The following is a 14,204-nucleotide window of genomic DNA, read 5'->3' as shown; positions in this document are numbered from 1 at the left end:
GACTTTAGTAGTTTATTTAAAGGGTACTCCCATTTTGATGGTCGGGCCAATAGTCTGTTCGGAAAGAGAAGAGTCGTGGAATGTATTGGGCCCCATAAACTTATCTTTGATATAAACAAGGTTTGCGAATCCTGATAGCTTATTTACATTCGCGGCTTGTGGTTCGGCTCGCGGCTCGTCTTGTGTTTAGGTTTACTCGCGCCTCGTGTCTCGGCCACAGCTCGTAAGCTCGTCGAACTAATCGATTTTAAACCAGAAGACCGGTTACACGCTGAGGGTGTTCCAGCTTCGATCGCGCCACTACGTGCACTTCAACTCTTTTGAGGTGCGCGTGCCGCGACCGCTGCAGAGGACCATCGAGTGCGCCGACTTCTGGCCGAAAGGTGTCGGGTTTCGGAGGTTCCGGGGCAAACTGCCGAATCCGACACAAGAGCAGCCGATGCAACGAAGCCATGCCGTTTTGTCGACTAAATAACTAGTGTTTAGTTTTTAGTTTATAAAATACATATGTATTTTATAAACTAAAAACTAAGTTAGTATGTAAGGTACCTATATGTATTTGTAATATGGGCCTTATTGCCTGATTTAAATTTCTAAATAAATAAATAAAATAAACACAAACGGCACTGTATAAGGTTTATAACCAAATGACAGACGAACGCGAATGTAGACAGCAAGCGCGCGAGCCCCTTGACTCGTGCTCAAAAAACCGCTCCACGCGAGCCAGGCGAGCACGAGCCGAGCCGCGAGCCCACCGCTTATATGCGTTTACATTCTCGCGCGAGCTACGAGCCGAGACGCGAGTGTAAGCGGTGGACTCGTGGCTCGTCTCGCGGCTCGGCTCGTGTGGAGGAGCGGTTTTTTGGGCACGAGCCAAAGGGGCTCTTGCGTTCACACTCGCGTTCGGCTTGTCATTCGATTATAAACCTTATGCCGTGCTGTTAGTGTTTAAAATATATTAGCTTGACGAGCTTACGAGCCACGGGACGAGCCACGAGGCGAGAGTGTAATCATTAGCTCGACGGGCTTACGCGCTCGAGGCGAGCCACGAGGCGCGCCGAGAGCCGACGAGACGCGCCGAGAGCCGAGCCACGAGCCGCGAGTCTAAACCGGCTATAACACTCGTCTCGTGGCTCGCACGCGAATATAAACCGGCGGCGAAATGTTTACTTCATGCGAAAGAGGAAAGTAAGTATAATGTTACTTCATGTTTACTTGACAGCAAAGAGAATAGAGTGAATAGTCCAATAGAGAGTTACTGTCATGGTAAATTTAAATTATGTGGGCATTTTCACTTAACTGTGCACCTTTAACTGCCGGTTAGCAATCGTTACAAAACTGACGGTCAATGTCAGATCCCTTACATTTTGTCAGGAATGTAACGGTTAGACGTTACTGAAACACGACTTAAGGTGCACAGTTAAGTGAGAATGCTCATATAGCCCCAGTACATTTACTGCCATCTTGAAAGATTAAAACTGTTAGAACGCCATTTGAGTTTGACCCATATTCTTTCACTGATTGTGTTAATTACGTCATCTATTCTCCCCCCCCCCCCCCCCCCCCCCGCCTAAAATCATGCTTCGAATGACCCCGTTTCCTACCATCGTCCGATGTCCAGACCCCCCCCCCCCCTCTAATTTGAAATGACGGCCACTCATTTAGATGGCATTTAAATCAATAAAGAAAAACTCAATGACATAATTCAATAAAGCTACATCTTGATGAAATTGCTAATAAAAGTGGACTCTAGTACCTACTGGTGAATAAAACTCAAAATATCATGATTCATGACCTCCAATAGTATTTTATACAATCGTGATATAATGAAGAGCTTTTCAGTCGAGTACCGTGTTTAGGCAACGAAGCTTGCTGAGTTGCCTAAGGAAGGTACGAGATTGAAAAGCTTGGTTATATCACTATTGTATACAATACTTTTTCTACGAGTCAACAAAAAAAATACTTTAAACTAGTAGAAGAATCAAATATGTAGGTAAAAAAAAACAAAAGTATACAGCTAAGATGCGCGAGCAGCCGCGATACCTTCATACTCGTACGCGATCCGGCCCCCGCGCCCCGCGCCACCGGCCGGTTGGTCAACTGCCTAAACTGTATCGAAATGAATATTATTTGAGTTGGGGTCCCATAGTCAAAAAAGTATGCGATTTCACTTTGGTACCTATACGAAGTCTTAATTCAAGCATTGCAGTCGACGAGTAGAATAGTTATTTTCGATACAAGTGCGAAAAAGAGGAAATTCGAAACGAGTGGCGATAAATTAAAACACGACCGAAGGGAGTGTTTTAAATCGACACGAGTTGCGAATTACCTATTCGCACGTGTTGTAAGTTTTTCAATAGAATGGAGGATGGATCAATTATGCATCATAGAAGGTAGCATCCTATAGAAGTAGTCTACGCGTGCCTCCGTGGGGGACAAAACATACGCAATGCGACGCTATGATTGGTCGAATTTATTTGTTATGGTGGGCAACAAATCAATTCGACCAATCATCCATACTAATTTACGGTGGGGAATAAAAAAAAAGCGAGACTGTGACAAGGACAAACAATAATAGCGCTTTCGCTGCTACTCCTACTAAAAGATACATAAGACTATCCCGTTCTGTCAGTTATCCCCACCACTCATGCCCAATCCAGTTTAATACTAGATTCATGTTATACATAGTGCTAACAGAAAAAGTAAGGGCAAACCGCCTAGCCTGGTACGGACATGTGATGCGGAGGGATGAAAGTCATGTGACGAGAAAGGTATTACGAATGAATGTGGAGGGAAGTACAAGGAGAGGAAACCGAGGAAAAGGTGGATGGACTGTGTGAGAGATGGTATGAAACGAACGCAAGTGAATGATGAGATGACGGGTGACAGAGAGGTATGGAAGAGGAAGACATGCTGCGCCGACCCCAAGTAAATGGGACAAGGGCAAGAGAATGATGATGTTATACATAGTGCTGCAGACATTTTGGGTTTTCACTTCTGTCGGCACTCCCGGAGTGCAACCCGTTGTTTTTTGTTACCTACTTAACGTGTCTGAACACCAAAAATGTAGTCGAGTAGATTAGTAAGAGTGGTGGGGGGAGGCTCACTCGCCAGAAAAAAAAATGGATCCACTCGACTAAATTGTTGCTGTTCAGATACGTAATACTCGCCACTCGGCTAAATTACTAACGTAGTCCGAACTAGGCTCTATGGTTTACGATGAGTGCTAGTGTTGCACTCTGGCGGCAGAACATTGCAGTACTTACTCTAATTTTCATCCCTATATAGCCATTGACTGAAGATGTATGAAATTATGAATCTGCCCACTTTCCCCTGTATTTAGAGGTTAGAAATTTTTTTACCAAACTAATACCGAAGTAAAAGACGACGCTTCTCTTTATTACAATAATTACTAAACATAAATATGAAGCCTGTGTCCCATCATTCATTGCAAATATATTATCAATCCTTCGTCAAAAATAAACTACAGCCTAAGTTGTGTGTCACGTAAAGGGACAAGGCATACGAACCACTGACCACTATAATACGATACGAACGGTTAACGTGGGCACCAACATTCGCCTTGTATCTCTTAGTAACTTGGTAAGTATGAAGAAAAACAAAAGAGATTCATAGCTATCTTTGCACAAAATAAGCAAGTACTTACTTATTCTGGAAATTGTAGATACATAAATATAGTTTGTCAAAGGACTGTCTCATTTCAAACAGAGAGAATCAAACTATCATTGTCTTACACTAGTACTAGCACCTAAAAGAAAAGGATGAGTATAGTTTGGTTGGTTGGTTCTTATTTACTGTCAAATTGGTTTGAACCTCCGGTGGTTACTTACATCGACAAATATAATGACCGTAGGTAGGTACTATATTAAGAATATAAATACCTTTCGATTGTAATCATAATACAGACTATGATTAGTTTCGTATACGAAGATAAAATTCACTAAGTTTTGTTTAATTATGCAGTAAATACACAATAATAAAATCACATTCATCACATCAATCACATCCCAGTTTTAACTAGTTTTAAGTCAACAACGAGTGGTGAATGGTGAATGAAATGAAATTTGCACTGACAGGTACGTTCCATAAGTTCCATTCTTTCAACATATTACCTATAAAATAATATGGTCGTTCATGTTCATGACATCCGTTGTCTTCATTGCTTCGTTAAATTCGCGACTCGCAAGTGTCGCTACGATAAAACGTTGTCAACCATTTCCAATAACATCTTCTTTCTTTTAGTGCTTTTACCAGCATTTTCCAGTGGGTCAGTGTTTAATCAAAACAGATGTAATCTCAGATTAGTAGAGGACTAGTTCAGCACTTAATTTAACTTCATTCAAAACAAATGTGTTTACATTGATAAGGTCATTGAAGTATTGTATTATTTAGGTATTGGTATGATTCGTTCCCTATATTAAATAATGAACGGCTCTTTCTTTAAAACGCCATGTTGATTTTCATTATCTGTGGGATGCAATGAATGAATGAATGACTTAGGGATAATTGAATACTGATAACGTGTCCCAACAAACTTAGTGATATTATTAGTGGTATATGTTAAAAATAAGACAAATTGTTAATTTTTCACAGTGACAAAGCATTATACTATCCATTAACAGTGCAAAATTTCAAACGGTTAAAAAGATACGTTCGGATGTAACCGAGTGTCAAGTAGTTCTAGAAAGGTGTTTGCAGCCATTTTGAAAATGGTACTTAATACATCTTGTAATGTGATGTGATGATTGATAAAATGCCTAAAAGCTGTTGGTAACTGAGGTAAGGCAACGCTTGGTACCACTTATTGCTTTTAAAACAGTGCGCTTATTCGGCATATAATACAGGTAGTAAACATAAATCATGCGTGTAAATACACACGCCGCCATTTTGCATTTCCTAAATTCGTAAGGCATAGATAAGATAGACTTGTATCTACAATTAAAATGTAGTATTTGGTTGGTCATTTGTTGTATGTTGTATACCACGTGTCACATGGTTAGTTATGTTATGTGGTGTTGGTGTGTTTAAGTTTAAAATTTTTAAGATCATTGGTTTGGTTAACCGCAAACTTACGATATTGTGATTTGTGTCGCTCTTTATTACGCGCGGTTAGTACCTTATACCTACTTACTTACTTCGTGTTTACGATTTCCGGTAAATGAAAGTAGGTGTGTTTAGTGTTTATAAGCGAGGGAATAATATTAAAAAAGAGTTTGATGAAATATGTTGTCGTAAATGTAATAAAGTTAATAAATAATGCAGACTTCTCTTGGTTCAACCCAACTCATGAATCTTCCTACCATCTATGGTTCAACTCTATGGCTTGAGAGTTGAGGCGTTCATGAGTTGTTTTTTGGCCATGATTTGGACATCGATGATGCATCGATGTGTGTCAAATCAAATCCCATAAAATACCGGCAGTCCGGCACTGACGAGTAAAACTAAAGCTACTCCCAGATTAACTAATTTGTATGGTTTTAATTTATTATAGTTAAGTTGATATTATTAATAAACGCGTAGTGATGCAATTCGATGTAGAATTGATCGAGTTTTCCCGGTCGTTTCGATCGAGTATTTTTGACGTCAGCCATCTTAAGATGCTAAATGAGGCAGTGAAGTTTGTCGTTCGTTTGTATTGAAAGTAGAAGACTTTGGTAGAAGACAATTTTAATGATACCTACTAACTTTTTCTCATCTTTGTTGACACTTCATTTTATAAATAAGTAAGTAAATTAATAAAACCCATTTTTGATGTGTTTGCTTTTAAACGTTAGATAGATACCTATATTTACCTATCTTTAAATATGTTAAGGTCTACCTAACCTATCCAACTGCAAAAATGTCTCTGATTTCCAGTTCCTGAATGGCCGCGCAGGCCGCGAGTAGTGGAGTTGGCAATTTGTTATGGAATTATAATAACGGAAGGTAAGCTTGTTCCTTCAGAGTTCCTTTGGTTCCTATATTGACATGTCATTGAACATTCAACAAAAGAAAAACAAAAAGCTAAGGCTTATTAGTGGGACAATTTTTCACTCAATCTGATTAAATTGTCATTTTGTGGTGTGGACGCAAAAATGAAATTGCCTTGTCGATCCCACTGGATTCGAACGCTCCAACCATAAATCTAAATGGTCTAAGAGCTAGCCACGGAAAAAGGTATGCAATTTATAAAGAATTTATTTGCTCATGGTCTTCCTGCAGGCGCTCAAGTGGTTTGTGTACTTTCATCACCTGGCACTACTTTTCCCCCAAATAAAACGCCTGGCATTGTTATATTTGAATTAAATACACTTGACCAAGTATAATTAGGAAAGTATAATTGGTCAAAAAATCAAGTAGAAAAAGGCGGCGGCGGTTTGAATTGTTTGAAAATCGCGTGTCATTTATATCTTATCTGTGGAACATGTTTACATTTCATCGTTGTTCGATGTATATTGCTGCTTTTTGTTCGTTTCCTAGGGATACCATACTTTAGTTTGCTTTACATTAATTATTGCTACTGACATATCCGGCTTGACAGACTATATTTCATTTTAGCGGTATCAATGAAAGGGAACCCCCTTCCTAGAGCTAAGTCAAATGAACGGGTAAGCAATTCAAAGGGAAAACCAATCGTTGGGGCCATTCGATAAACGACTAAGCCATTTAAAGGCTTTTTTCTGGGAAGGGGTGGACGGACGGTGGATCTTAAGACATTAAGGGATTAGTTGTCAAGGGAACTCCAGCCCCAGGCTCCCATGAGCCATGGCAATAAGGCGGGACAAACGCTAGGAAGGAGAAGGGGGCATTAGGTCATATCTTTGACATTATATTTTAGACCGTAACATACCATACCTACCTACAGTTGATATTCATTCTAGAAATGTCAACCGGTAACACCCTATTGGAATGTAAAGTTGCTTTTAGCAACTTGCTACTAATGTATGCCGTGTTGTAAGTAACTTACTATGAATGTGTGTTCGGCGACGATGGTTTTCATACTAAAAAGCTGTCATTTCATATCAGTTTATAAATTCGTGGGTAAGGTGAAAAGCGCTCGGCAGAGCAGCTAATAAGGCCAATCTGACGGTGCCCATGGCTCGCATCAGCTGACCGTGTACCATTTATATTCTCACTCATTCGTGCAAGTGCTCCGCGGTTTTGTGTGTTTTGATCCTCAGTGTATTGATGTAAATGTTGTTTGAAATATTGATGTAAGTAAATTTCTTATAGAAAAGACCTTCCTACAAAACCGAAGTTTAACAGCGATTCAGGGACGAATCATGCTGCCCTTTCTAATGTATGGCACTATCCCTTCCGGCTATAATACAGTATCGTATTTAAAAACACGCGTTATTTAGAATCAATATCGTTTGACATGTTTTCATTCAAATATAGCGACAACATTTTTGGTTACAGGTTAAGTTGCTGATAATGGACCAAGAACCTCAAGTGTTTACTTCAAATATAACACGAAGTTCAAAACCGTTGAAAAATGATCTCACTGATCTCTTAAAAGTCAATCCCGCTGAACCTATTGAACAAAAAAAATACGAGAAAAGGAATACTTGCGATTTTATACCGAAGACTGGTAAAACTTATGAACCAAAGAGAAAATCAAAATTTAAGGTTAGTACTGTGAGAGACGTTAGACACTTGTTTGAAAAGGATGTCTACTCAACCTTACTGGTCGATTTGGAGAAACAGCAAAATGTTTTACTGCGAAAAATTAAAGCTGGGTCCGCTAGAGATGAAAATACAAAAACGATTACTAGAAATATCTTCAAATCCGATAAACCGGTGTCAAGATCCGCGTGGCAAATGTTAACAAATCTAAACCCAGAAGAATATGCACACCCTACTCAGTTTGTTTTGTGGAACAGTAAACGCATCCGAGTCAACGGAAGCAGGGGAGGATCGTGTAAGTTCTTGTGTAAATACGATCTAGCAATGAGACAATTCCCGAAAAAAACAAAATCCTCATTAACACGGAAACATGTGCTAAAGAGAAAAGGTTTACTGCAAAACTCTTTGAGTGTTAATTTTAAACCTGGGCCACTTAGAAAAAAGAGTTTTCTTGATCATTCCTATCAAAAATATCATGTTGGCGGGATAGAGTTACAGAATTTACCAAAACCTGCTCTTGAGATTAATCCGACCGTGGGAAAAACCATAGATCCAACGATATCTCATTTTCTCCAAAACATGCGAGAGGAAGATGGAACAATAACTGAGAAATGGGCTGAGTTTTCAGTTTCCGTTTTGGCTACGGTAAAAAATGAAATTGTAACTCAAATCGAAAGTGAATGTTGTGTAACATTTGATCTCAATTATAAATGCGATCAACAACGAATATTAATGCGTCGTGATTTAAATAGTGAGTTTACGCCGTCACCGCTCGCTACGATTATAGACGATAGTTATTGTTACACACATCAGGATTCAGTTGTAACATCTGAAATTGAAGGTCTACTTGATAAAATTATAGATTCAGTAGAAATCAGCTTAAAACAAGACAATATGTACACCGGTGAAGATGAACCCCGAGATGTAAAATCAGAAGAAACTACAAACATTACAACTGTTATTCAACCTAAAGAAACCCGACTGAAACGCAAATGTGGGGAACTAGAAAGACTAGATGTAACCATTATAAGATTAACAGAAAATGTTGATACAACTTCTCATACGTGCCCCAAAGCGTGCTGTAGTATGGGTTGTGTTTGCCCATCATTGGAATGTAGCTATAATTTTAAAACACACTGTGGCCGAATAGAATGTATGTTTGAATGTAAATGTGATTTCTCAAAGTACAAAGTAGTTGATTCATTTGAACGTGATTGTTCTAATTTATTGCCTGGTTTGCTCAAATTAGACACTGAAATGAGTTCAAACATGGCTAAAGAAGAACAAAAGTTTCATCACACTGTAATTGTTACACCTGAAAACAGTATGTTGTTAAAATCTAAACGCAGAGATTGGAAATCTTCAAGAAAATACGCAGAGTTCTTTAGTAACATGTCCCTAAAAAATGAGTACAAACCCGAAAAAGTAGCAGAACTTGTAATCGAAAAACTTAATTTGCCAAATGTAGAACCGTGGTGTATGGTTCATGGTTTATATAAATGTTTTTGTAAATGCATATTTACTGATAATTCGCTCCCCGAAGTAAAAACCGACGAGGTTAAAGAAATTAATGTAGTCCACCAACACAAAGACAGCGTAGTTCTAACTGATGATGTGGAAAAACCTAACTTAAGAGGCATTAGGGCGCGTATGCCTTCTTATAGAAATATATATGACAAAAATCATGTGAAAGACAAAACAATTGAAAGCTTGGCAACAGATTGCACTCAGCTAGTTTTGCCTCATTACTATTCTAGAAGCGCAAGAGTAAACTCCTATACAGGCCGAAAATTCTCAGATGGATATTATTTTAATGCAAATAGAAAAATCTCGGAAATGGAACAGCACGATAAGTCACTTCGCAAACGATTGGAATACCTTTATCATGCCAGTACAAGTAACCAAGGACAGTTAAATTCGAGTAAGGTTGTGGGATCCGTACCAACTCTTTTGCCAACAAAATCAGTACCTACTGGATCTCTACCCCCCACCCTACCTCCATTGCCACCACTAACATCAGCCCCGACTATTAAACCAGCCAATGCAAATGAAAAGGCCTTAAATACAAAAATAAACTTGTATACAAACCGATTGCCAGACAAGAAAAAATTAGTGGCATGGTTAGAGGTGAGTTACAAACAGTACAAACAACGCATCAATAGCGGAATTGTGAAAATTTCGCTAGAACCACCACATCTTGGAAAAATGGCTCTGTATCCATGGGAGTTCATTTTAGGTAGATACCGAGATAAAAAAAATCTGTTTTTGATTACAACTAAACTGCCTTATCGCCTATTCATGGCAGTGGATCCCCGAAATCCATTCTTCAGGCATTGCATAAATATAAATGATATCCGCTTTGCCGATTTATCCAAATATCCAGTGACTGTTAAAAATTTGCTTGCGAATGCAAATGATCTAAAAGACAACTTTTGCATATTATGGGGCTTATCACATTGTTGGGAATTAATTGGTTCTGTCACTAAAGTGTGTAGTCCGGAAGAAGTCCATGAAAGTATCCAAGTGAGTGACGAAACTGATGAGGAATTAAAAAATAACACTCCCGAGGCGTTGAGTGATTACGTCCGCGATGATTCGGAAGATTCTAACGCTACGATTTTATCACTCGGGCAATATCGTGAAGAAGAAAATATGAGCTCAGATAAAACAATTGACGAAGGTCATGATACGCTACCAGATGACTCTTCTAGGTGGTTTGTGATGACAGTAGAAAATGACTTTGAGGAGATTCAATTCTACAATAAAGGTTTTTTTGTGAAATTGGATAGTATAATTAAGGCAATTGATGTAGCACGTGCTTCAAAAAAAACAGTAAGGTTATCTTCTCAAAAATGCGCGGACAATAGCACTGGCCCACAATTTGGGATTTATGCTATACCAAACGAAAATGAGCCGTGCGTGTTTGTTGGCCCGTACGAAAAAGGCGAACCACTTGGTATAGAAACTGTAAAAAATATGTCCGATATTCGCAAACAAAGGAGAACCAAAGGTGTATGGATTACAACGAAAAAACTCGAAAATTTTAACGTTCTTGACAATCCTTTGTCATTCATGCCACCAAGAAATGGCCCAGACACCGAAATGATGACGCTTGCTGGAGATTCTGTGGACACTGATAAAGGTACTGATAGTTTTGTAGAAATGTCAAAATGGGATAATAAACTCACAAGCCAAAATGCAGAAAAACAAGGTTCGAATGGAACTCATAACTCAAAAATCTTAAAACCTATTAAAATTTGCAAGACTAACAGTTTTTATCAACTTGCGCCAAATGGAACTCTAAAACAAATATCTCCGCAACACACTAATGAACAGAGTCAAGTATGTATTCCTACTACGATTCAACCAAGGGTGATCAGCGCTCAAGTTTGTGCTCCTACTAATATTCAACCTAAGGTGATAAACGCGTCCCTTTTAAAACGGTCTGACTCTGGCTACGCTCCTTTATTAAAGACTTCTTCAATACTGAAGAGTATACCCAAACCTACTATATGTCATCTCAAGAGAAAAATTGTTACAATTCACAAAAAACCGGTCGCTGAAATTGCGCCTCAAGTAAAACAATCCGATAGTCCAAAGATAGCAGTAGCACCAAGCGCAAAGGATGAGTCTACAAAAAAAGAAAAAGGCATGTTTATTCTCAAACCCGAAGAAATAAATAAGAGACTAATGCAGAGTCAAGTGCCTACGAATTTAGAGCATTTAAATGCACACCAATCTGGATCTGATACGGGGACAGACGCCGAATTGGAAATGGATATAGAAAATTTTCTAGCTACTGCAGAAGAATGTGAAGCTCCAAATGATGATGTTTTAATTATTTCTGATGATGAAATGGATGGACGTGGTGGACAGACACTTTGGACAGACATGTGGATCGAATGTAAATCTATTGAAGGCTTAGGTTGGGTACGAGGAAGAAAAAATAATCAAGGCTCCGTGAGTTTTGAGTTTCCTGGATTCAACTACACAGAATTCTACAAGCAAGAGGAAGCATTCACTAAGCTCACTCAGTAAGTATTTGCTTATTTATTATTTTAACAGTCTGCGGACCTTGTGATACAAGTTAAGGAGAGACAAATTAAACACGATTCACTGTAGATGTTTATTTATACATTTTCAGAGTTTTATCGAGAAAAATCTACATACCTAAATTTATACATTTGGAATGGCATATAGTAGAAACAGAAAAGGACTTACGTGCCACGCATATGCTAACACAGGAGGAATTGGGTCCTGATTTTGTAAGTATATTTATAATTTATTTATACAGTAGGCCAACGCAAAAAGCAAGTTGCCAATTATGGAAAAAACAGTTGACATTACGTTTCGGTTTTAGAGTAGGTACATAAATAAGACCCAAAATGACATTGACATTGAACACACAATGAATTATATTTTTGTAAAGTTTTATTTGTTTATTAGGTTATGACTAAACGAGGCATACAACACAAACAGGAACTGTTAATCAGTAAGCTATTAAAGAAAGAAATCGCGGACGATAGCGGAGACAGTAACCCGAGAACTGAGAGCGACGTTAGCGACGCTCCTGATAACGAGGAAGAGGTCTGTACCTTTGTTTAAACGACAACGTTTATTAAAATAAGAAAATTAATTATTTCATAATTTTAATAATTTCAAACTAAAACTCAATAGTCTTCAAAATTCCAGGGATTGTGTTGCGATTCAGCACGATAAAGGAATTTAATATTAGTAGGTACTATTTCGTACCTTGTCACAGAGTATGAGGTCCCTAGTGACAAATTGATTGTCACTGTGACAAGGTACGAAATGGCACGGAAATTAAATTATTTGACTGTAGATAGGTATTTATACCAATAAGTATGTATCTTAAACCTACACCTAGTACCTACAAATTTAAACAGTTCCAAACCAAATGATGTGATTGTATTTTTAATTTTTAACAAGCAGAAACGTCTGCGATCGATGCTATTAAGCTTAGAATAAATTTAAAAGTGGAAAAAATTATTCTAAGCTTGATATGATTGTATGTTAATACAGAAACACATACACAACACACAGTACAGTGTTCGTTTTAATAAAATAACCTGTTCTGTATGTATTACGAGCATTTTACTTTAGCCCTGAGAATACTATGTAATAAGTACATATATAGAGACGTAAGAATAGTAATCACTTAATTTTCATCAATTATGAACCTTTTAAGCAATAAACAGGTTGATTTCAGCCCATGGACATCGCGAGCCTAGAAGCGGCGAGCCAACAATTAGAACAGGAAGGCGAGGAATTATTAAAGACATTCAAAACCAGCGCCAGCAACGCCGTAATCGACCAAGGACTGATGGAGCTGGACGGCATGCGGGAAGAGATCGCTGCGCGACTTCAGAGTATGGTGGCTGACACTTGAGAGGAAAATGGACGACAGCGCGCGATCGCTTTGCCATACAAACGTAATCCACATTTTCCTCTTTGAATATTGGCATAAAGTAAAAAATCAGAGTCAAAACGAAGGGAAAATGGGATTTGCAATTGAACGGAGAAACGGTCGTCCGCTATCTTCTTAATGTTGTATATTTCTCTCGCCTGACGTATTATTGTAGAGTTCGAGAACTCGACTCAGGTTTCCGAGTCAAGTCAAAGCGTGGTACGGATTTGAATCTTTTCATAAAAGCCAAGTATCAAATAAGGTTCAGAACTAGAGTACAAATCCATTCCTAGTGGCGAAGATCCCAAATAATTGTATTTACCTACATTTAGCGCTAGAGTCGTAGAGTCGGTATATTTGTGCCGTGCAGTAAAAAGTAATCGATTGGCTAGGTGTTCAAAATCATCTGTACCTAATACACAAACTCTGACACCAGCTAGAGTATTTAGAGAGGCCTAGCAAAGAAGCAACGCGGCAGTATCTATCTGCGAGATTCTACCAGTATTTTTCTAACTGTATTAATTAGGGAGGAACGGGTAGGGCGAGATACTGTCGCGCCGCTCCTGTGCTAGGGCATATTGGTCTGTTTAGCCACTTATCTATGCCGCTGATTGCACCTAAATGTTAGACGATAATACTAAGTTTGGTCTTGTACAGCATGACCTCGATTTTGATGATCCAACACATTAGTTTGAAAACACTATGAGTGTGCTATTTATGACCGATATAATTTGTTTTCGGCGGATATATAAAAGCGATTCAACTCGGAAAGTAAGTGTAAGGCCTGAGTGGACGCTCGAGTTGGGCGTGCAGCGGGGCGGGGCATGCGGCGCGTAGTAGTAGTATATATATATATATAGGTACTGTAAATAAATATCTACTTGAATAAAAACGAGAGACGGGGTACGCAAAATCTAAAGAAGTTGATTTTAATTGAAATGGATCGATTTTAAGTTGAAATTTTTAGACTGCCATAAGATGTTAAGAATCGGAAGATTTCCTACATGAAAAGAATTTGAGTTCTTTTGGACTGAGTGGTCGCTTAGGTTCATTACGTAAGTGGATTTTAACCTTGCGTGTAAAAAAACTGTGATATTATTCTGTAACTACAAACAATTGGACGTTATTTAGGAGAAATGTTAAACTGGAT

The 14,204-nt window shown here is 38.5% G+C and overlaps 1 protein-coding gene across 3 annotated transcripts; it reads left to right on the top strand.

Annotated features, from left to right (window-relative positions):
• Window positions 1-4,758: 4,758 nt before the first annotated feature.
• LOC134662374 (uncharacterized) lies at window positions 4,759-13,115 on the top strand. Of its 3 annotated transcripts, none has more exons than XM_063518579.1 (5): window positions 4,759-4,800; window positions 7,420-11,660; window positions 11,771-11,891; window positions 12,073-12,213; window positions 12,857-13,115. In XM_063518579.1, exons 2-5 carry the CDS (start codon window positions 7,435-7,437, stop codon window positions 13,034-13,036), a joined length of 4,668 nt encoding a protein of 1,555 aa, XP_063374649.1. In that variant the 5' UTR covers window positions 4,759-4,800; window positions 7,420-7,434; the 3' UTR covers window positions 13,037-13,115. The 3 variants fall into 3 exon arrangements, with proteins under 3 accessions (XP_063374649.1, XP_063374651.1, XP_063374648.1); XM_063518581.1 differs by lacking the exon at window positions 4,759-4,800 and adding an exon at window positions 5,865-5,946; XM_063518578.1 differs by lacking the exon at window positions 4,759-4,800 and having other exon boundaries at window positions 7,389-11,660.
• The last annotated feature ends 1,089 nt before the right edge of the window (window positions 13,116-14,204 follow it).

This window comes from Cydia amplana, chromosome 3, assembly GCF_948474715.1.
Source record: "Cydia amplana chromosome 3, ilCydAmpl1.1, whole genome shotgun sequence".
Lineage (NCBI taxonomy): Eukaryota > Metazoa > Arthropoda > Insecta > Lepidoptera > Tortricidae > Cydia > Cydia amplana.
This window is presented reverse-complemented; position numbering and strand designations above follow the sequence as displayed.

Coding starts and splice junctions, on each gene's coding strand:
- LOC134662374 (XM_063518579.1), top strand. CDS start 7,435: ATGGACCAAGAACCTCAAGTGTTTACTTCAAATATAACACGAAGTTCA. Junction 11,661..11,770: donor GCATTCACTAAGCTCACTCA/GTAAGTATTTGC, acceptor ATACATTTTCAG/AGTTTTATCGAGAAAAATCT. Junction 12,214..12,856: donor CTCCTGATAACGAGGAAGAG/GTCTGTACCTTT, acceptor GGTTGATTTCAG/CCCATGGACATCGCGAGCCT.